The 22,784-nt window shown below is 39.6% G+C and overlaps 1 protein-coding gene across 1 annotated transcript in view; it reads left to right on the top strand.

Annotated features, from left to right (window-relative positions):
• adgra1b (adhesion G protein-coupled receptor A1b) overlaps positions 1-22,784 on the top strand; it is a 101,247-nt gene that overhangs the window by 57,030 nt on the left and 21,433 nt on the right. Inside the window, exons 13-14 of the mRNA XM_066693226.1 lie at positions 15,782-15,989; positions 16,728-16,936. Coding sequence (XP_066549323.1) covers positions 15,782-15,989; positions 16,728-16,936 — 417 coding nt within the window. The remainder of the gene's footprint in view (positions 1-15,781; positions 15,990-16,727; positions 16,937-22,784) is intronic.

Raw genomic sequence — 22,784 nt, 5'->3', positions numbered from 1 at the left:
TAATAATGGAGAGGAGAATCGGTTTGCTTTCTGAGTAGCAGGTTGGTCCCCGGCGGATTCATCAATCACATCAACTTTCCACTTAAAAAAGTTGAAAGACCACAGAATCCAAACAGCAGTAGAAATTAAAATCACAGACTTTGCGAAAAAGAAAGTTGTGTTCCCTGCATTTCTCCGTCCGCTGCTATAACCGCACTGCAAAGCCGGCGCATCAATCAAAAGAGCCTCGCTGGAAATTGATTGCCTAAGCTCCGATTGGTTGCAATGTTTGCAGCAATACATAAGCTCGTGACTTCAGGCGTCTCCAGAGGAAAAGTGGTGTGAGGTTTGGTCCGGGCGAGGGATGTGGAATAGAACATTGTCTACCTATCCATCGTCCTGGCAAGTCTTTGTCTGGCCAAGGTCGGACGTGCACGAGAACACGCAGCCGCGGCGGCAGCATCGTGGCGGATGTCAGTGGTTGGAAGGTCATCTAGATAAAAATGAAAGGCAGTTTAGCAGAATGGAGTTGGGATGCTGCATGTATTGAAAAGCAATTAAATGCATGGCAGCGATGGGTTGTTATGTATGCCACACCACACCGGGAGGCATGGATTGAATTTCATGTCATCCATATTCGCACATTTTCCTGAGACGCCGAATGCATTTCCTGATGTTTCTTGGGCTTTTCTGGTGATGAAAGACCTCACCTGGGAAGATGTTGCCTTATTGGCTTTGACATGTTCACAGAATCACTTTCAGCCACTGTATGTGCCACTATATTAATCTAAACTATATAGTACTATACTTTACTATACTATACTATACTTTTACATGTTTTTCCCCAATGTGGATAGCTGCCAATTTCTGCTTTACCAATCGTACACCTTAGAATTGGCACCAAACTTAGCTGATTCACTACAATTAATTGAATAGTCTCGAAGTGCAAACTTTGCCAATTTTTATGCATTTGTCTGCTTTGGTACTGATTTTTTATGTGTGGATATATTAGAGTTTTATATGCAGTGTGCGCTCATGAAAACTCAATCATAGTAAGAGGTGTTATAAAAGTAGGCCCATAAATATGTTCGAAGCCATTTTATGAAAATGTTTATTTGAATATTTTCTAAGGACGTTTTTAGCACCTTATTATTCGAAATAAAAACCCGTGCTTCACTCAGAGCAGGTTTTCAACTTCTATTTTTCATTTAAGACAGTTTCCTGAGATGAATTCCTGATGTAACCTCATTTTTTATGCCAACCTTCACATGTTGTTCAAAAGCAGCCCAGTGTGAGCTCATTTTTAATAATTCACTTGTCTTTCTGAAAAATACTCCTGGGAAACGGTCCGTCTCTGAGCTGCTGGCGGGGGGGTTTCCAAAGACCAGCATCATATGTTAATAATGATCTTAGCAATGAGTGGGTTTAGAGTTTTTGTATTAATTAATTAAACTCTGTCTGCACCTTTAAAGTCAATATTGTGATATTAAGTACAGAATCAATTTCCATGGCTGTACTGCGAAAACTAAAAGGATGATTAATAGGGGCTTTTATGTCTGTTAATTAGTTCCTCCTGGGCATGCTGAGAGGTTGCCCAGTGGCGTTTGGCATCGGCAGAGTGAATTCTACCTTTTCACCTCGATTTAAAGGAAATCTGTTTCTTTGTTTCTTGTTTCTTTCGAGAACCTTTGCTGAGCTCCCAAATCAATTCAAAGTATGTAAACCATATTGAACTCCACGACACGCTTCCAAAACAAGTTTCACTGGAATTCGTTTGCAAGGGGCAGGACGACAGGCGGGTATGTGGTGGTAGCGTTTGATCCTGGAAGTGTAGACGCTCGACCGACTCAGGTCCCAGCATGCACTGCGGTGGCATTTGTTTTAAAGGTGGCAGACAAACACTCTTCACGTCAGTGGAGCCGATAGAACACTTCTCTACTTCCTGTATTTTAAATAAAATATTGTCAACACTAAATGTTGCAAAAAAATTTATAGTAATTGTAGTTTTATTTAAAATGCTATGGTTGCTTAAAAATATGTAAGTACGTGGGTTTTACTTCTTAGGATAATTTGTAACAAGATAAAACAAGCTTTTCAATATAGTTCTGTGTTCTAAATGACTAATTTAATATCTACATATAATTAAGTGTAGACGCGACACCACTGCTCCAGATCTAATGTACCGATGCATTTAATCCGGATCAGAAATGGCTGTGTTAAAGCACCTACTAACAAACTGGGCTGCAAAGAAAAAGGAGACACAAACAGAAACGCAAAAACACCAACAAAAAGAAAGCTGGGCCCTGAGCTGCAATGCCGTTGTGGAAGTCAGGTATTGGTATGCGCGGGCTATGCTCTGTACTCGGCACATCTTTGAGTGTCTGTGACAGCTCGGCATCTGTGCCTTGTGGTCTTGACACAGCTTCCATTCGGCGGCTGAAGAATGTCGTTTCGCTTGGGAGGTTGAAAGTGATGCAGCCGCATTAGTCGGGCTGTGTACCTCGTGCCGTGTTTTAGTCGACATCAAGGCGGCAGCGGGCTTTGGGTGAGAGACGGGGCATTAATGAATTCATTAGGACTCACCGGGGCAATCCTCTGTCCGTCCACCTGCCACTCACAACTCCCCGATGTGTCAGATTGAGTAATGTTGGCCCAGGAAAAATGGCACCCCTTGCTCAGACTTCCCCCGTTGACAATCCAGTACTCATAAATCCATTTTGAAAAACGTCATTTCCACATTTTAATGACTTCAAGAACTTAGCTCCAATCTGTTACCACAAGGTGCAAAACCACAATATTACTTTTCTGAATAGTAATCCAATCTGAGGCTGTCTTTTGGCAAGTTGTAGAAGAGTAAAGCTTTCACAGTCGCTCACTGACACGTCCTCCTAAGCATGGTTCGGGTAAAACGATGAGTCATATGATTGACACTCGCTTTGTGTTTGTACTGTCTCTTACTGAGGCAAATATTTATCTTCTGTAGTCTACGGACAAGCTGTAATCTTCAACTATTCCAAATCTCCCGAAATTACATTAATAGATGTGGCCTTGTGTTGTTGTTTACCAATACTCACCATCGCTTTTTATAAAATGGCTTACGGGATTAGCACTCTGCTCAAACAATCCCTACGATGCTTCAAAACTCATGTTCTTGTTTATATATATGAATAGCCTCAATGCATACATATTTTCAATCTTCAAAGTCATTGTATTCTTTGATACGGGATAGTTCTAAGTTTTTATTTCAGTACGGTCAAATCACAGACGGTCTGAAGTGTGCATCGGTTTACAACTTTTGTACTGATTTTGTTTAGTATTCAGAACTAAATTAAGCCATTGTGTTACTGCTCACTTAGTAACTCCAACCCTTGCCGATGGACGTACATGCAGGGATCGCTTCTGAAACCAGCGTGGGTGTTTCAGTCCACTGACAGAGGACAGATGAGGAGAAATGGGAGGAACACAAATGCTTTTTAGTGCTGTTGGAAGAGAAGCTAGGACATAGTCTGATACAGAGCACTTATACAATTGATACCTGGCACGATGGTGTTTGTCTTCCCTAAATATAACTTCTCATCATTAGCTTTAGGTCCTGATTGATTTCATACAGAGGTATGTAAGAAATATTGCAGATACCACACAAGACGAAATGTAATTTAAAATATCATTAACCTCATGGGAAATTGTGGTGATTTGTTCTATAAGTTGCAAGGCTGTAGAAGGTTCTACGATTGCGTTAGTATGTTAGTTAAGAGTAAAGCGAGATTACAATTCAAACTCTGGATATATAGTATTTGCAGGGAAATGATGGATACAACTGAAGGACTGTATATATATTGTGATGCTGTGCTGGGTGGTACTACAGACTTAAACTGTTTACTGAGTGTGTTTGTGTTTATTTGAGTTGCTGGTGTAGAGAGGGACTTGTGTCTGTGTTTATTTGTGGTCAAACGGCCTAATAAATGGACCTCTCATGTCAATCTCTGTGTGATATGCCAGGGCAGATACAGCAGACCAGGGCATGCTTGACAGTTCCCTACACATGCATATTTCTCCTTATTAATTTGCGTACAGGGGAGCCTTTTAGAGCATATTGTCTGAGCTTGCTCTTAAAACGTGTCCTTAAACTCCAGATCTGGGCCAAGTGGCAATTAAGATACCGCACTAGTTTGGCAGCAGTGGGAAAATACATTTCATTGTAAACAGACCCATTGGGAACGGCGAAGCCAGTAGGGCAGCCCGATTGAAGTGAGGTGTGACAGACATTAACCAGGCAAAACTCCTGCGGCGTGTCCCTCTGGTCTTCTCTGTCCTTGGATTCACAGTTTTGTTTTCCCAAGAACCAGGCCTGGCCTCAGTAAGAAACCATGAGTCAGAGATGAAATGGAAATAATAGAGAGAGAGAGAGAGAGAGAGAGAGAGAGAGAGAGAGAGAGAGAGAGAGAGAGAGAGAGAGAGAGAGAGACCCCCGATATAAGGACAAGCACCAACATAAACCTCAATCAATCAATCTTGGTGCACTATCTAGTCAGAAGTGTGCCACCCCATTTAAGAAGATTTGCAATGAGAGCAATGCTTTGTTGTTTTGTATTAATCAAATCTTAATTAAAATCCATATTGGAGGAATGTTACAATAATAAAAAAAATTGAATAAGAACTTCAAACAGGAATACCTGCCGTGAACTGTGGGTTATAGATAACGTCGAACACAACACGCTTTCATTCATCAAAGTATTGAAACAGATTGTCCCCACTGTCAAGTTCCTAAACATGTCTTGTATGACAATTTCTTTCCTTGTATGAGACTTTAACTGCAGACATCATCCAATAGCACAAGTGTAAATGCCAGTACTTATGAACACACTGCTATAAACTGTAATAATCTGTACTGTATGTTCTGGAAAAATACATTTCATTTTGATTGACCCTTGGCTGACAAAATGACAGGAAGGTTTTGCTTGTTACTTATTTTTTTCCCCATTTTGTCTCTCATTGACTTAAAACAAATCCGAACGAAAAAAAACTGGTGGCAGCCGTAGTGATACATCACCAAATCAATAAAACAGATGTCTGTTAATACCTCTGGGCTCATAGTATAAATTGTCTTGTCTGTCAATTCAAGTGGCCCGGGCCGATCCTCTCCTCTATAGCACTGTAGTACTGCCAGCGTAAATTCATCTCTTCTGTTCAGATCCCAAAATTATATTTAACTCCATTGTAATAGGTGTTGGAATGTGCAATTGTTTGGATGATGGAGACAAGTATGTTTTTATGGCTTTTTAAGTGGATTTTGACCACAGTCTCAGCTATGGCAGATGCATTACTCTGAGAAACTGTGGGCTTCATTTCAGAGCCTGCGCCGTCTCATCGGGCGTGGAGATATTTTTTTGTTCTATGATCACTTAGAAGAGAAGGTGAGACGAGGGGAATCATTTACATGCAAATGGTTTTAGGCATAATTATCCCGTGTGTGGTGAACGAGGATGCGCACGAGAAACCCGTCTGCAATTCTGCGATGATTCATCAATTTTCGTTTCTTGAATAGTTTAATGGGATTCAGATGGTTAGTGGTATCATTAAATAAAAGGATTAAATACTGGATTGATAATGCTTGTTTGATGCCCAGTCTTAGTGTGTGCTGTGCATCCCTCTACATCTCAAGGTTTCCAGTTCTATATATTTAGAATAAATACTACTACTGATACTAATACTACTGATACTGATACTACTACTACTGATACTGATACTACTGATACTGATACTACTATTGATACTGATACTACTACTGATACTGATACTCATACTACTGATACTGATACTGATACTACAACTGATACTGATACTACTACTGATACTGACACTACTACTGATACTGATACTCATACTACTGATACTGATACTACTGATACTGATACTGATACTACTGATACTGATACTACTACTGATACTGATACTACTGATACTGCTACTACTACTGATACTGATACTACTGATACTCATACTACTGATACTGATACTGATACTACTGATACTGATACAACTGAGACTACTACTACTGATACTGATACTGATACTACAACTGATATTGATACTGATACTACTACTGATACTGATACTACTACTGATACTGATACTCATACTACTGATACTGATACTGATACTACTGATACTGATACTGATACTACTGATACTGATACTACTACTAGTGATACAGATACTGATACAACTGAGACTAATACTACTGATACTGATACTGACACTACTGATACTACTACTACTGATACTGATACTCATACTACTGATACTACTGATACTGATACAACTGAGACTAATACTACTGATACTGATACAACTGATACTGATACTACTACTGATACTACTGATACTGATACTCATACTACTGATACTACTGATACTACTACTACTGATACTGATACTCATACTACTGATACTACTGATACTGATACAACTGATACTAATGATACTGAGACTCATACTACTGATACTACTGATACTGATACTGATACAACTGATACTGATACTACTGAAACTGATACTACTGATATGGATACTTATACTGATACTACTACTAATACTGATAAAAATAAATATAATAATAATAATAATAATAATAATAATAATAATAATAATAATAATAATAATAATAATAATAGATCTTGGCATTTTAGGACAACAGAGTGAGGAGAGAATCAATGTATTTATTTTACATCAAATGCTCCAGAGCATGCTATAATAATCAAACTGTACATAATAAGGAAATACAATAGACACCACGATGGGCTTTAAACTGTAATTGTGATTTTTCTTTTACTTGAATGTATTTGGCGTTATTTTGCACATCAGTGTTGGAGACGCAGACATCGGTACTGTGAGTCTCTCCTCCTGTATAATGCATCACTGTGAGCAAATGCGTTAAAAGCTCTGACAGAGGAAATGTGCTGTGTAGGAGCAGCACGTCAGCAGAGGTCAAGCTTTCCAGGATGTAATCAATGAGATAAAAAAAGGGCAGGGTGTAATTCAAGTGCATACAACAATCAATACAGATTACTTTTAAACATGCTTATTAAAAGCAGATGTTGGAAACAATTGGTCATTCTGTATCTTCAAAACTGTTCAATGTTACATATATGATAAATGGACAAAATATGATTTTAAAGCTGTAAAGACTATTCGGTAATCTCCCTGGATGTTTATTGATTTAATAATATATATTATATGATTAAATATATATATTGATAAATAATGTTGTGGACAGTCTATGGCAGAAATACATTATATATATGTGATCTCATTACTAATTTACAATGTGTTCCTGCTAATATGACATGTGGATCGCATTGCACATATAAAATGGTGGTCGTCTTATTGAACACATGCCCATCTGTGAAACTTGCTACTTAGTCCTAGAAAACACCCCAAAACTGCACGGTGAGATCAGCAAAATATTCCACCTGGGCGTCTATCAAGAGGGTTACAGTCAAATAACAACCCTCCCAATCTGTCCCTGTGCGGATCGTCTGTACCACCAGCTCTTTCATTGGGTGATTGCATTATTGTGCAGCTTGCATTTGCTGTGCGGTCGGAATACTTGCTCTGAATACTTTTGGTGATGCATATTTTATAGCAGTGTGTATGTGCAGGAGTCAGTTTATGCATGCATTTATGTACATATTTGTTTCTCTCTGTCACTCGTTCATGTGTGTATAATTCAAATCTTATTTCGACTGATATCTTACACAAACCTATATATTTAGTCTTTAGAAATAAATGGTATCTTTGTCATTTGCTCTTATCTGCTGGGTGTTTGCCCTTATCGTTCATTAAGTGCTCACAATTTTCTCTGGGCATGCTTAATTATAACTGCATCTACTTGCTTTTGAAGCAAAACCACTACATCAAATTTTAAGCCTTCAGCAAGCGCACGTTGGCTGTTTATGGTCTCGTATTCCTCTGTAGAATACATGAGTTCCCTAAACTGCCATGCCTTATAGCAGAATAAGTAAGATACTTAAAATATTAAAAATTAAAATAAGTGTCACTGTACACATATCCATAAGTTTACATTATGACATGCAGTAGCAAGCTCCTGAGCCAGAACAGGATGTGGTCTTGTTCTTGGTGTTGATGTTATTGTCTTTAGTGTTTTTATCTGCACAGACAGATATAAATTGTAACGAAACTGTTAAGTAATAGGACTTCCTAACCGGGTTACCATGGAGACCACTGAAGTAACAATACCTATTGCATCGGCAGCATAAAAACCACAAGAAACAACAGCGAACATCACTCACAGTTCATTACTATTAATGCAACATATACATCGGCACAACCAGCGACAGAATTTGATTATGAACCCTTTCATGTGTCTTGAGTCCTCCTGTATATGGTCAGTAATGTATCCAGGGAGGCATCTAACGTTTCATTCACAAGGAAGAAATGTCAGACCCTTGTAGCTTTAAAGAAAGGTGGCTGTGTGTTGTATGTTCCTTGAAGACAATCACCGAATGAGGAAAAAAAGAAGGAAGGAAAATAGAAGCAGGAAAGGAAAAGCTCAGCTGGGGTTTGAAGTTTCTTATCACTTAAATCCAGCTGAGTTGTGATATAGCCAAGTCCCTGCATGACTAGAGAGAGAAAAAAGATGGATATCCTTCAACTCAGGGGTATTTTAATGGAGTTGCACAGAGACAGAGTTGCAGAAGGCAATGGAATAATTCTGTATCACATTTTTAAATGTTATAAAACCATATATATATAGTTCCCAGTAAAACTACAATTCTCTGGTTGACTTTTAGTCCTTTTAGAAAAGGGCAAATAAAGAAATACATTCATAATAAAGCATTCATTACTAGACCTATGTCTGGGAACTTATCTAAAAAATGTTACCCTATAATGAACAACAATAACTAAAATTGTGATGTCCCCTTCGCCCACACCTTACTCTATTAAAATCTACCAAACTTAGCAAGTCTGTGTGTTCTGGTAATGATTTCTGTACAAATGTGTGCTATTTCAGATTCTGGACATTTTGATAACAGTTGACAAAAAACAAAACGGAGGATTGACTTCATGAAAAGCATTTGCCTCTTTTTTAGAACAATGTTCTTATTGTACTTATTTTCAGGTGGAAATCTCACTGTAACATTTGAGAGTCGCACAGTATGAAAGGGTAAAAGGGTTTTTTACCTCCAGGCTACTAGACATTGAGAAAACACGCCACAAAGCATTAGTCACACTCAATCGGTTTCAGTCTGTTTTAGCATCATGCTTATATGTGGATCTTTTGTGCCAGATTTTCCATGATTAAAATGCCATTACCCGTCTTGTAAAATACTTATATTGCTAGATTGTTATTATAATTTTTAGTACCATTAATATTGTTTAACTCTCTTCTCATGAAGCTGTTTCAAGTTACCAAGGTTTCCTTTCAGTTGTGTTATTTGTTATTGATAAAGTTATATAAATAGATCACAGGTGATACATAATACACATATATACACAAAGTCACATTTACATATTACATAGTTGTTGCCTTCACTCTTTTTCCCCATTTTTCTCCCGTTTATTTTTACATTCATATACACAAAAGTGGATTATCATTTGGATGAGACCCAGTTTTGTGGATATGCATTAAAGGTTATTGTTAAACCTAACATTTGGTAGGGTAGTGGTTGGCAAAGGAGGAGAAATAAGTTAAGATGTCAATAACAGGATACATCCAATTTCATATTCCTAAATACGGTTAATCCCTTCTTCTCCTAATTCCCAAAGATTCACTAATAATCATGGAGGGTTGGCCGCCCTAGCTGTTATGGTTAGGGTCAATAGAATAACGTTATTTACCTAAAAATATACATTTTAAAAATGTTCAGCATGGAAAGTGCAGGACAGCCAGTAGATACTGACCAAAAGGAAGCATGAATCTGAATTAAAATGAACAGGGGGGAGAGTATACATTTATTTATTCTTGAAGCATTCTGCAAATGACAGCTAGATCACATGACATTGACATATGTCCAAACAAATTTGTCAGTAAAGCTATTCTTATACCTTATAGTCTTACTGGTGCTTTCTTCCTGTAATTTGTATTGCCTCTACTTCCCAGCTATGTTTTCGTTAAATATCTATAGCAGTAAACCCAACAGGCAAACGTATAAATCAACCAATCAATCAAGCTTGCCAATTAATTGCGACTTCACTTAATAGCCAGTGCTTAGTGCATTGGCACAACCATGGTCAATAAATCCTAAACTGGAAAGCAATCATACCTTAGTCTGCTGCTGGCATTGTGCGTTAAGAGACCCGAGCAGTCACAATACTTATCTAATGCATGCAGTGCCATACAGATACAGATACAATGATATTTCAACGCCGAACGTTCATTGCTTCAGACAGCAAATTCAAAAGATGTGCAATTTTGAACTGACAAATATTTAATGACGCCTAATTATGTCTGGCAGCAGAAATGTACTTCACGTCTTAAGCAATGCAGGCTGAACACACAGATTTTTTTTTTTTTCTTGTGGATAGATATTTCGAGTCGCAGCCGATGCGCTTCATTTTTGGTTTCTCAGAATTAGATTTGCACAACTTTGTTACGTTCCGGTTCTGAGGTCAAAGTTGAAAAAGCAGCGGTGTGCTTCTTTGTGCGTCAGTCAGTCCAGTGATCCAATCTTCGTGGATTTATCACAGAGGTGTTTAAAGCATTTGAACAGCACTAACTTTATTAAAGTAGTCGTCTCGGCCTTGTGGAATATAATCCCATTAACTGTTTCCAAATTTCCCAGCCTCCTCCTTCAGCCAATCAGGGAATGAGACAAGAACAATGGCTGAGATGATCCCTTCCTTTGGGGGATCTCAAAGACGTTATACACTGATGTTGTCACCTCTTTGGAGAGTACCCCGTGTGTGTACCACATCAGGACTTCTAACACATTAGTCTAATTCTAAACTTCTAAAATTTTTCTCCCAGCTGACTCTTCTATGCCTTTTTAAACATGCAGGTGAGTTACCCTCCCCTACTGGAGTCAGCCTGCCTTGCAAACACACCCTCTCACAGGATGGCTCATGCTTTTGCATGTAACCGCTCTTTAATGTCCGTGTTGGTCATTGGGATTCCACCTGTGAGGGAGAAATACATCACGTTCCCACCAGCCCTGACAGAGGTCCGCTGAAGATAACGGCGGGAACGCCATAGGTACACGATCATCATTTTTATTGAACACTGAGCATTGAAACATCATAAGTGACAAGCATCTCAAAACAGATGCCGTGCGATAAGTGGAGATGAATCATGGCAAACGTACACAAATCTTCAACGCTCTGTTCAAGTTTGTACTGCCTCAGCATATTAAACGGGGGGGGCTCGCCTCGACTCCGCGGCACTTATCGTCTGTTTATCAGCAACGCACGGTTCCAGCTGAAATTAAGTTAACCATTTCTTCTTAAATTGAGTGGGTGCCTCACCGAAAAGTATGTGTTCCAGATCAGATCGGCTCAGCTCGGCTCCTCTTTGCAGTCGCTTAAGTGAACATGCCTTTAACGCTAACGATAGGTATTTGTTGAATCAACTCAGAGCTATTGCACCATTTGCTTTCGAAGCAGAAGATATGTGCTTTTGTTTCGGCAATTATTTGACAACAAGAAGCGTACACTGCATAGTCTTTTGTGTGTGTGTGTGTGTGTGTGTGTGTACTATAACATAGTATTTTCAAAAATAAAAGCTTTGTGATGTCTACAGTAAGGCCCATGTGCTGGGGTTGCATTATTTCTTATTTTCTGCCTCAAATCTGCTCTGAAATGGTCTGTGCGAATCCAAACCGATACCGTATGTGGGAGGCAGCTGGTTGGCATGGCAACCGCGGAGCCGCTTTTGACTCCGCTCGGTGAGTAATGCCAACACAACAATGGTGCCTAATAGACTGGGTGAAAAAAGAGCAGACCTTTTGTGTTCTCCACGGCAGTTGCACTTTAAAACAATAATAACAACATTGTGATTTGGCAGTGCGGTCTCATTGGTCATTATTTGCTCCTCATGCAACAAAAAGAGTAATTGCTGCACCCAAAATACAGCCTTCTGCATGTGATGCACCCACTGCAAGAAAACAGGAAATGCTGTAATTATATGATGGTGTCATTTAACAGAGAAAGAAGAGCGAGGCGTTGAGATTAATTCATTATTACAGCACACAGGACAGCGTGAATCCTAGGAACAATCTGCGTGGACTTCTTAATGGCAACGAGCCAGAGGTGACTTGGAAACCACAGCTGGTTCTGATCGATTGGCATCACAGTTGTGGGTGTGGCAATTAAAACATGACGCGGTTGTCAAGTTCGTCAGCTCTTGGTATTCAGACAGAGGCTGGTCAGTCTAATTAAGGGTCATCGCTCCAAAGGAAGAGCTACCTTCTGTGCTCCTGTGGGTCATCTTGAAAGGAAAGCCCTCCGGCTCAAGAGGACACGTAGAGCCTTCAGCCGCCCAGACCCAGGGAGCTTCGGCAGACGCACGCACGGCAGCGGAGCACTCCGAGGGGAAGAGCAGCCTACGTCAATGCAGGCGTCGAGTCACCAGAAAGACAGTGGTGTCCTGGAGGAGATTGGACATGATGTATACAGGAGGATTGTTACTATTGGAAAAAGGGTGCATTTGTTGATGAAAAGGGAAACATTATTATATAAGTCTTCAATTAAGCCAAGGCTAGAGGTTTGGGTTCCTGACAAATCCTAGCAATTTAACTCCGGCTTCTCCTGAGACAAAACCCTGATTGCACCACTCAGACTCCTCAACTTCAATGTATAAATTAGACAGATTAATTTCAATGTATTTAATAATGACATTTTCCTGTCAAATCCATATTTCAGTGCCGATCTCGAGGACTTTGCAGAGGACAATCAAAACAAGAAGAATGGAAATGGGAATCGTAAATAAATTATTTCTGAAATCTTTGAAAAGCAAACCATCCTTATTTTAATTGAAAACGGACACAGCTACCCAAACACCTACATAGCAGATGATTTAAAAAGCCACGTAAATCAGACAGTAATAGAATAGTATTCATTAATAAAGCTCTCAAGCAGCTGCATGGGTTTAATCTCCGCAATCTCTGCTAAAAAGTTTTCAAAATCGAATTTTGCTTTACATTTTATTCAGTAAAATATTCAGAATACACAGTTTGCATTGACAGTCTTCCATGCAGTATATTCTATATCTCAGTTCTGTACAATCTGACTTTACAGTTGAATTTAGTTTTAGTTTTTTTTAAAGAAAACGTCATGTGTGACCTATCTAATACATACTGTATGTAGTGCTATAATTTACAGTTTTATTTAATTGTGCCTCAAAAGCAGACTCTTTTGCAGTACATTAATATAGGTCTTCCTATTCTCGTTAGAGCACAAGACATGAGTTGACATAATTCCTGTTTGTCTTTGAGTCTATCTCTAATGAAGTGTTGACTTGCTCACTATTCCTGTGTCTGATCTGAAAATCCAAAGTGAATAAAATGAAGCGGCAGATAAAGACAGTATCAATGTAACAACATGGTCAAACTTAATATTTTTAAACCAATGCAACGTACAGATCAATGAATGTGATTAATACTGGGAGCTACTATAACAATGCCGTATGTACAAGTATTTATACGTCCTGACACACATTTCAAACTCAAGTGTCCTATCAGGGCAGTGCTACAGATTTAATCATGATCATGGAATAAAAGTGAAATCTTCTTTAGTAAATTAAATTAAATTTTCTCCAATGTAAAGATGGAGGTTTGGATTAAATCAAAACTTGATGGTAGCTTTCTGTAGGCCTAAGACTTAGTGCGTCTACTCAATGAAAAGCCACCCCCGAGCATTGGTTTTGCAATTTCCGATCGATCGATGGGCGGATCCAAGTTTTGATTTAATCTGGACCGCAGTCTAGCTGCTCGGACGAGTTTCATGAAATATTGTTTTACAGGACAGGTCTCCCTGGAAAAATGTGTGAAACGTTGAATGATGCAACATAAATTTTATTTTGGAGGGAAAAAAACAACATTTGTATGATAGAGCCAGATGAAAATCAATAACCTTTCAGGTGAGCGTTAAGTGCATCAAATAGTAAACTACAAATTCTGGCAATAAAAATGCTCAGGAAACAGAAAGTTTTCTATACAGGCTGGTTGTTAAACAAAAACAGGAAAAAGCCCCCTGCAGGGTATTGTGTAGGTTAACCAAATCCTATAGAACTGTTTTACTTTTGTATGTGTTTTTTTGGTTGAATTCTTCTTATTTTTGTAAAGGTTATGGTCCAAAGAATGTGGAGCAGAACTGTCAAAATATTATAGTTTTATAAAGTTTTATAGCAGTTGCATCAAGGATTTAGAGTCAGATCAATATGCATCACAAGCTGCAGAAATGTGTAAAGAATAACACCTCCAACGGAGTCACAACTTCCATTGTCTTTCTCTGCTCCCCTTGGAAACTCTTATTCGAATCTGTGAGAAGAATCGATGCTTCTATAAAGGATCAGATTTCTTAACACAATAAATATATAAATAAATAAATCATGAGCACCTCATTTCCTGAGAAGTATGGAAGCACAGCACACAAACCCTTCGATGGCATCTCTCTGTAGACTGCCTACACGTTCTAAAACATAAACCACGGCGCAAACCAGATCATCTTATTTAACGTCCGTGAAGAAGTAAAATGGAAGTAATCTTAAACCATAGGGGACTGTGTTCAGTGGCAGACTCGTTTTTTTATGAATGGCGCACTACACTGAGGGCTCATCTCATTTAAAGGTATACCTATACATATGTGTATCATCTGACAGCAGTAGCATACTTCACAATTAGATTTCCCCTCATGTGGCAGCATATTAATTCATCAGAAATATGAAGCGTGCATCCGATGGTAACTGATCCAATTGATCTGCTTTGTATTTGAAATAAAGCTGTGCCTTAAAATCCTTTTTTTTATATAATGATGTTCCCTGGAAGCCTTTGTCAGCTTAATTTCCACTGCACCATTTATGTGTCACGATAGTTTCAATGGCAAATGGACTGGATTACAAATTGTTGCATATTAACCATTTTAACTCCTCACAGTTGCACAACACCTCAGGGACGTGCAGAATTTCACCTGGCAAACTAGAACTGGGTTGGAAATATGTTGGGAGTGCCAACATGAATGGGTCTGTACATTTGAACAGATAGTTGCAGACTATCTACTATGACCTAATTCAATAATGAACTTTAATCTTAGCTATGCCTCACTGGATGATGCATTGATCTATTTTTATTTCCTTTTACAGTAACACCCACGCCACACAGACCTATTTCATGAATCGGGATCAAAACAAACTAACATGATCTTTCACAGTGTCTTCTTTACATCCTGTCCTCCATTTAAGGGACACTGTTTAGGAATCATCTGAGAAAAAAATGTTTGAATGGCTGTACGTGAAGGCTAAAACCTGGTCGGTTGTCTCTTTAAATCATCGCTGCAGTGTTGATGTGCCCTCTAGCAGAGATGGTAGGAACCATTCACACCTCTGCAGCAGGGAGCTTGACCAAATAGACTCGCAGGAGCAATTCACATGCACTGAATTAAACCCATTCCCTTGGTTACTACTCGTCTTTGGTAGCTTCCAGTCTGTAGGGAAAGGGAGGCAACTTGTCAGTCTTGTGGTACAGGAGTTGCAAAAAAAGAAAAGAAAAGAACTGAGCATGGCTTGGGCAACTGGCATTTTTGTGCACATATAGATACATTTCCCCCCCTCTGTTTATCTCTCCTCCAGAATACGGTGGCACTTGCTTCCATCCAGCTGTCCCCGACAGTCCCTCCCAGCTCCTCGGCGTTGCAATCTGTTGATAACTCCACTTGCAAGCTCCAGTTCATTGTCTTTCGAAATGGGAAACTCTTTCCCAGCACAGGGAATTCGTCCAATCTCGCCGATGATGGGAAACGTAGGAGTGTTTCCACACCAGTTGCTTTCACCAAATTAGGTAAGGGAAGAAGCCGAGGTTTGCAGTCACTCCGGCGGTCCTATCGCAGCGGTGATGGTAATGCATGCTTTCCTGTTGTAATAGCCGACATTATTCAAAATGCAGCAGTTATGTTTTAGATGCTTTAAAACGCAATCGGGTCTTAACTAGAATATCCAGCGCGTCCAGTGAGATAGTACCTATAGCGTCAGTGCTGGGGAAGGTAATAAGAAGAATATAGGTATTGCTTTTATGAAATATCCATAGTGTGCGCTACTTTAATGTTGTATTAATATAAGTATAATCATTGATCGAACCACTTAAATCAGTTTGATCTATGTATGGATTTGTGTGCATGGTATGGTCGCTTTCTTTACTGGTATTACTGGTTAGCCATCTCTCTGTCCTCCCTAACTGTTTATGAGTGATCAAGCATCTACTGAAGGACATCAGCATTATAAGGTATTTCCTACACCAGATGTACGTTTTTAATCGTCAACCACCGTTGCTTATGAGGTTTTTTTTTTTTTTTGAGCATGTTTCAATGTATCATCTTGCCAGCAAACATTGCCAATGAAATGGGTGCGTTTTACGTGTGTTACCACACATTAAAGATGTCCTGTTGATACTCCACAAGTAGTGTATCGGTGGCGATGGTGTGCTTGCGGTGTAACAATGCGTTTCGACTCTGTGCAACCGGGATGCAGCACTTAAGGATCTTCCACTCCATTTCTCTGATGCAATGTGTTGCTTTTGCAGATGGGTGCAGCTTCGGGAACCTCTCCCAGCCCATTACGGTTGCTTTTAGGCACTTCGCACAGGGTGTAGACCCCACAGCCGCCTATTGGGATTTTGATCTTCTAGATGGACACGGAGGCTGGAGGGCAGAGGGGTGCCACATAACGGGCTCTGCGGGCAACATCAGCACCATTCATTGCACACACTACAGTAACTTTGCAGTGCTAATGGTGAGTATACACGCCGGGAGGGGGCAGATGCATTGCTCCCACATCCAGCACCTCTCCCGTCCATCGCATTCCAAGTCTTATCCCAGATGAAGGTGCAGTGAGACATTTGAAGTGCAAAGGAGTGACTTTTGTTGGTTTCAGCTGATGTAAAGCAAGGCTTGCTCATCAATGTTAATGCATGCTCTCATCGCGACTGGCGTGAAGTTTTATGCAAGGAGGCGCTTGGGTTTAATGGGCTTTAAATGATTTGAAGTGTGGTTGTGGAAAGGCTGGTCGCATCAAAAGCGAGGACAAGAGGAAGACTGTCTTCTTTTAATCCCGCGTCAGAGCGCCTGGGTCATACTAATGAGGTTCAAGTTTACCGCAATGTGGGCTCCGTGCGTGAGTCCAGCCGCGCAGGCAGGTTATCGCTCGGATTTGCTTTGCATTGACAAGGACTGCTATCCCGGGCTTGTCGCTCAACGTAACGCAATGCAAAGTCAATAGATGCCGTTATTGCAATCGACTCCGTGTCTGACAGAGCAGCACTCGGGCGGATGTGCACCGAGACCAGGAGCTGGACATGATCAACTGGGAGGTCTGTCAAAGGGGCTGGGGATGCTTTATTTCTTTGTGCATATAGTTTGTGAGCATCTGTATTTTTTGTAGTTTTTTAGTGGATTTTGTAATTATTTTTTGGTCTTCTGCTGTCGTTTTGTTTTTGTTGCATCTCGGAGGATTGGAGTGACCGGTCCACCTCTGTGCATGTGTCGTTACGTTGCATAGGTGATCAAATGAGTCGTGTTGTTCATACAGCACCGGTATGCATGAGAAAAAAAAGCACTGGCGAATGTGGAAGTGAGCATACGTGTGCACTGAATACCAATCTGCACGGATGTCAGCTAGGCACTGCATGGGGGGCTCCGGCAATGCATACGCTGTAGTATGTATACGCATCTTTGCGATATGTGGGGGATTATTGTTGGTAAGCAGCAGACATCAGACGTGTTGCTGCGTATTTTGCAGCTCTGCTTGTAGTAAACGTAACTGTCGGCGAAAGAGTGAAGTGAGGTGGTGAAGTAATTCAGTAAATGGAAGTGACAATAGATTTAATGATTTGAACTGAGGGGCCACGTCAAAAGACACGCTGTGCTGGGAGATAGATCATGCTTTTCGTATAGGTGAACTTAGGTGGCACGTTTATTTATGCAGTTACCACACCCGCAATATTCACCGCAGTGCCCAGTGCCAGTGCTGTTATTTACCAAAAGGACAGGAGATTTATTTCTGTATGATGGATATCAGCTATTCATGAATTTCGCATTACCTGTTGCGTGTGGTGCCGAGCCAGATCGTGTGTGTGTGTGTGTGTGTGTTTCCTCGTCTCGGTCATTTCGTCCGTTTCATTTACATCCAGGTTGTAATGAATGTGCATTGCTTTAGATACTACCCCTCACTTAAGGGATGCAACAAGAAAGACCTTTATTGCGAGTTGACATAAATAGTCTTCCTTTTCAACGCAAAATTGACTACAATAACAGTACAATATGTGAAATGGTGTGTTTGATTGTTATTGTATTGTAAGACGTTGTTCATTAGGTAATGTATACTTAATTGGGTATTGGAGCTAGTTGTTGAAATTATTTTTTTAATCATGTTTACTCCACATATGCATACACCTCTAACGTGTGCTATTCCTGCTTTTGAATTGATAAGATTTTTGGGAAGAAATATTTCAGTTACAATCAAATCCATGGTGCCTGAAGTGTACAATTCATATTAAACTGATTGACGTGTTAACTGTTTTTCTGGGTGGATTGGTAGTATTTTTGTATTTAGATTATGCAAGAGCTGTAAAAGTAGTTACACAGACTAGTAGACCAAAACAGTTTTAATGTGTATTGCAGAATTATTCCTACAAAGTGTCAATTAGCAAAGGTACATAATTCATGCAGAATGTATGGTCATTTCATAATATTGCCCAGTGAAAACCTGCTGTCTGAAACAGCAACATCTCTGTGTATGCAAATGCAGGTCTTGATCAATCATTAATTGGAGATAAATGCTTGGCCTGCGTGTAGCACAGTGCTATTATTAGTTGATCATATGCAGATATGATTTTGGATGTAAAGAGACATCACTTACTCCATTTAGGAAATATGTTATGTAGTATATTGGTCATGTTGTTACTTTTTCAAATCACTTCATGGTGAGGATTATTGCTGATTCTTGTACTCATTGTGGGGGATTAAAACAACAATGTGCAGTGGTTTCAGTTTTAAATTGCCATACAGTCTATGATTTATATGACACATAGGATTTTTACATTTCAAAGGCTGCATAATCCCAAAGTGGTGTGATGACCACGAAGCCAGACTCTTAGGCTCATTTGTTCATCTATGCACTGGTCATCTTTCAACATAAGCTTTTAAACGCTTACTCAGCTTTTACAAACGTATCAATACCAGAGAGAAAGTGTGTTGACAGTTTAAATCAAGCCATTTTTTTTTTTTTGTTCATTTGCCGGCTTGAGTTCTTGTGATAGATTGCTTCAGTTTTATGGTTTCCCGATCCCTTAAATAAATGGCTTGTGGTAAATACCGTATTTCAGCACCACGGACAGATCAAGTAGGGAGTTCAGTAGGGAAGTGCTCTGGGTGTTTATTAGCGCATCTTACTCACTCAGTTGTACCACAACGGGTATGCAGATATTTATGCCATGCTCTGACGTTTCCAAGCACACTAGAGGAACTCTGAGTCAGAGAGTGAGTCATTTAAATCTTGCACTGAAAGAAGGGAATCAGCATATTTCTTTCAATTGTTAGAAGTGTTACTCGAAAATAAGATGCTTGTAATCATTACACGTTGACAGTACAGTCATGCCCAAGAACCCAGTCCTTGACATTTGAAACAGATGTTCTTCTAGTTAGTGGTCGCTCCTAGTATTTTAAATTTGACTAGCTGACATTCTACAATTTGAATTAAAATCTAAAGACGAAGTGTACGTTTGTGGAAAGTCAGTTTCCTTGCTGCTTGGACAAATTCTTCACAAGAAGCAGTGCTCTCTGCAATACGTCCTTGTTTTGCCAGATTTCTTATTCCAGGCTTGGTGGTGATGTGACACATGTTAGATGTATGGTAATGTCTGATTTATTGTGTCATCTTTAACCACTTCCGAAATGCACGTTTGCACAGACAGTTCCTGTGGTTCATTGATTTATTTTAGCCGTAGTGATTAGCAAATTCATTGGTCTATAGCACAGAGCGGCAATCAATTATGTCACCACATCGGTGCTGCTGGAGGTAGAAAGGGGGTCAGGTTTGTGGTCACAGACCCCCAAGAACATCCTTTTTCATATCACAACAACGTGAGTGAATGGGATTCATCTTGGAGGACTACGAAAAGGCAAGGCTGCACGTTTTCTCCCACATTAAAAGGCAAGTCATGTAATTTAAGCAAAATGGTGGTTAGCAGGGAGTCTAACAGGGAGCTGATAGGTTTGCTTTGAGTATTTTTGCTCATGGTAGGTTTGTATCCTTTTTCTTGTCAAATCTTCTTTTAAATTCTATATTTGTTTGATGCAGTATAATGTTTATAATGTTGACATTTCTCAGGGTAGTATTAATTTGTCAGCGTACAATGAACAAGCTAATCATCGCTTGCCACCTGGAGTACTCAGGATTAGGTTGTGTATTTATAAAAAGATTTACATAGATGTTCTGCTAGATGTTTTTTTTTCCAAGGGCTGTTGTGAATTAAAGTTAAACTTTGAAAATGAGTGGGCTGTGTTTGAATAATCTTAACTGGTGTGCAATGTTGGTAGAAACAACATGGGAATCCTTAACACATGAATATAATTTAGGTTTTTGAATAAGGGTTTTGGTTGTTGTGTCCAGATTTTATAGGAATTATTGTACATAAGCCTATGTTTTAGAGCAGATCCTATTTTGGTAATGTATTGTTGTCTCTGTAAGAATACTTGAGATCAGAGATCAGATTTATTGTAAAATTGTAATTTGGTCTGATATGAGTATTATTATTATCAATGCTAGTATAGATTAATAACTAAGATTAAAAATGTGTTTTGCTTCAGTGTCAGGCCTGAGCCATGTTTAAAGAGACTTTCAATGTTTTTCTTTGTTGGAAGGGCTGTTTATTGTCCTGTGTGTAATTTAAATTTAGTGAAGAGTCCCGTGTCCTATTAAACAAATCATAACTGATACATTTTATCTTAATTAAATGTGTCCTGTATATGAATTGTGAACTTAAATAGACATTAGCCTTTAATAAGAGCAATTGTTTTGCTTTATGAGTTTCACAGGAATGCTTAGCAATGCCTGGAGTGCAAAGTGACCCTTGTGTGTTTGGTTGGTTGGATGGTTGGTTCACTGGCATAAACTTGCTATCAGTGGAACTTTGTTGCTTTGGATTGTTGTAGTGATTGTGGAAAGTCCATATATCTATTGTATCTATACCTCTCTCTCTGTTTATTTCTCTCTCTTTATATGCATATGTTTAATCATCTAGCAGTTTAAAGTTTTATTCCATGCAGTATTGTTGAGAAGAAAACATGTTTAAATTAAGGTTTCAACCTTTTTCTGTGACAGTCAGGACTGATTGCACCATAGAATACAGATCTGCAGGGGCCCCCAATTTATTTTTATTATGTGAATCCAGTGTGAAAACCGAGGCTCTCAGACGTGCTCTGAGGACGGACATGCAGGCGACAAGTGTCTCACCAGCACTCGGGCTATTTCACAGCATCCACACGTTCCCCTAATGAAGTCTCCATCACTCCCTCGCCCTGCACCGCCAGCCTTGTACCACTAGAACAGACTCCCGGCCACAGCTGACAGATGTTGCAGCCTGGAAGAAGCCCTAAGACCTCAGGGCTTCAGGACACGTTCTTCTCTGCATGGAGCTTTTTATCGGTTCAGCCCTTTTAGAAGATTTAGGTTCGTTCTTTTATATGCTAGTTAACTCCTTGGAAAAGAACTGAATGCTCTCAAAAGCGCTGAGGATCTTCCCTTATCAAGGCAGCCTGACCTTTCCTTTCTTTCGGTGACACTGTTTCTATGGATACTAAGGAACTGTTTTAAGCCCGACTGAGAAGAGCAGCAAAATTTTTCTGTATTTCTCCTTCTCCTTCTGCATTATTATCATCCTTATTTCTGTTGGCTTAGTGGATTTTGGTATCTGAAAGTCTTGCATAAATCTCCATCTCTCCAGCGGTGGACTATAATTCAAAATCGCCCACCGGGTTTTGTTTGCCTGGCATGAACAGCTGTCATCTCCGACACTGAGAGTATTGCCACGGACATGGGTGCTTCGCCGGGGGTAAGAGGTCAGCGCTGCCATTTCTGTGATGTTTGGTTCCTCACCGTGTTAGAAGCCCTGTAGGACTGAGGGAGAAGTTCTTGTCATTGTAGGCTTGTGGATAAACATGGTGGGTATTTTTAACAGCAGGGAATGGAAGATACAAACACGCTGTTACGTAACTCCTCAGAACCGTTCATATTTAGACCCGATTGCCGGAATCAGAGAATGTTCTACCCAAGCTCTGTTCTTCGGGGAAAACTTTAAACAACAAGTGCTTGGAATGGTTTGGAGAATTGCACAATAAAATGTGCTTCTCGCTGGCAGTTTTCAATTACAATTCATTTGATTTTGCAAATGCACAGGCGCAAGCAGACTCTCAGAGAAAAATAAAAACATCTTATTCCCTCTGAAACGGATGAGAAAAGGGATCGTTATGATAAAGGGATAAAGTGCAATGGGACGGCGAAGATAGTCATTCTAATGAGTCGACTAAGTTATTATTGCATATCAGTTTGCCAATTTATTTGTCTTGTTTATTTCTCGCTGCGC

This window comes from Amia ocellicauda, chromosome 20 (genome assembly GCF_036373705.1).
Source record: "Amia ocellicauda isolate fAmiCal2 chromosome 20, fAmiCal2.hap1, whole genome shotgun sequence".
Classification (NCBI taxonomy): domain Eukaryota; kingdom Metazoa; phylum Chordata; class Actinopteri; order Amiiformes; family Amiidae; genus Amia; species Amia ocellicauda.
Note: the sequence above shows the minus strand (reverse complement) of the source record. Positions and strands in the feature narration are given on the sequence as shown.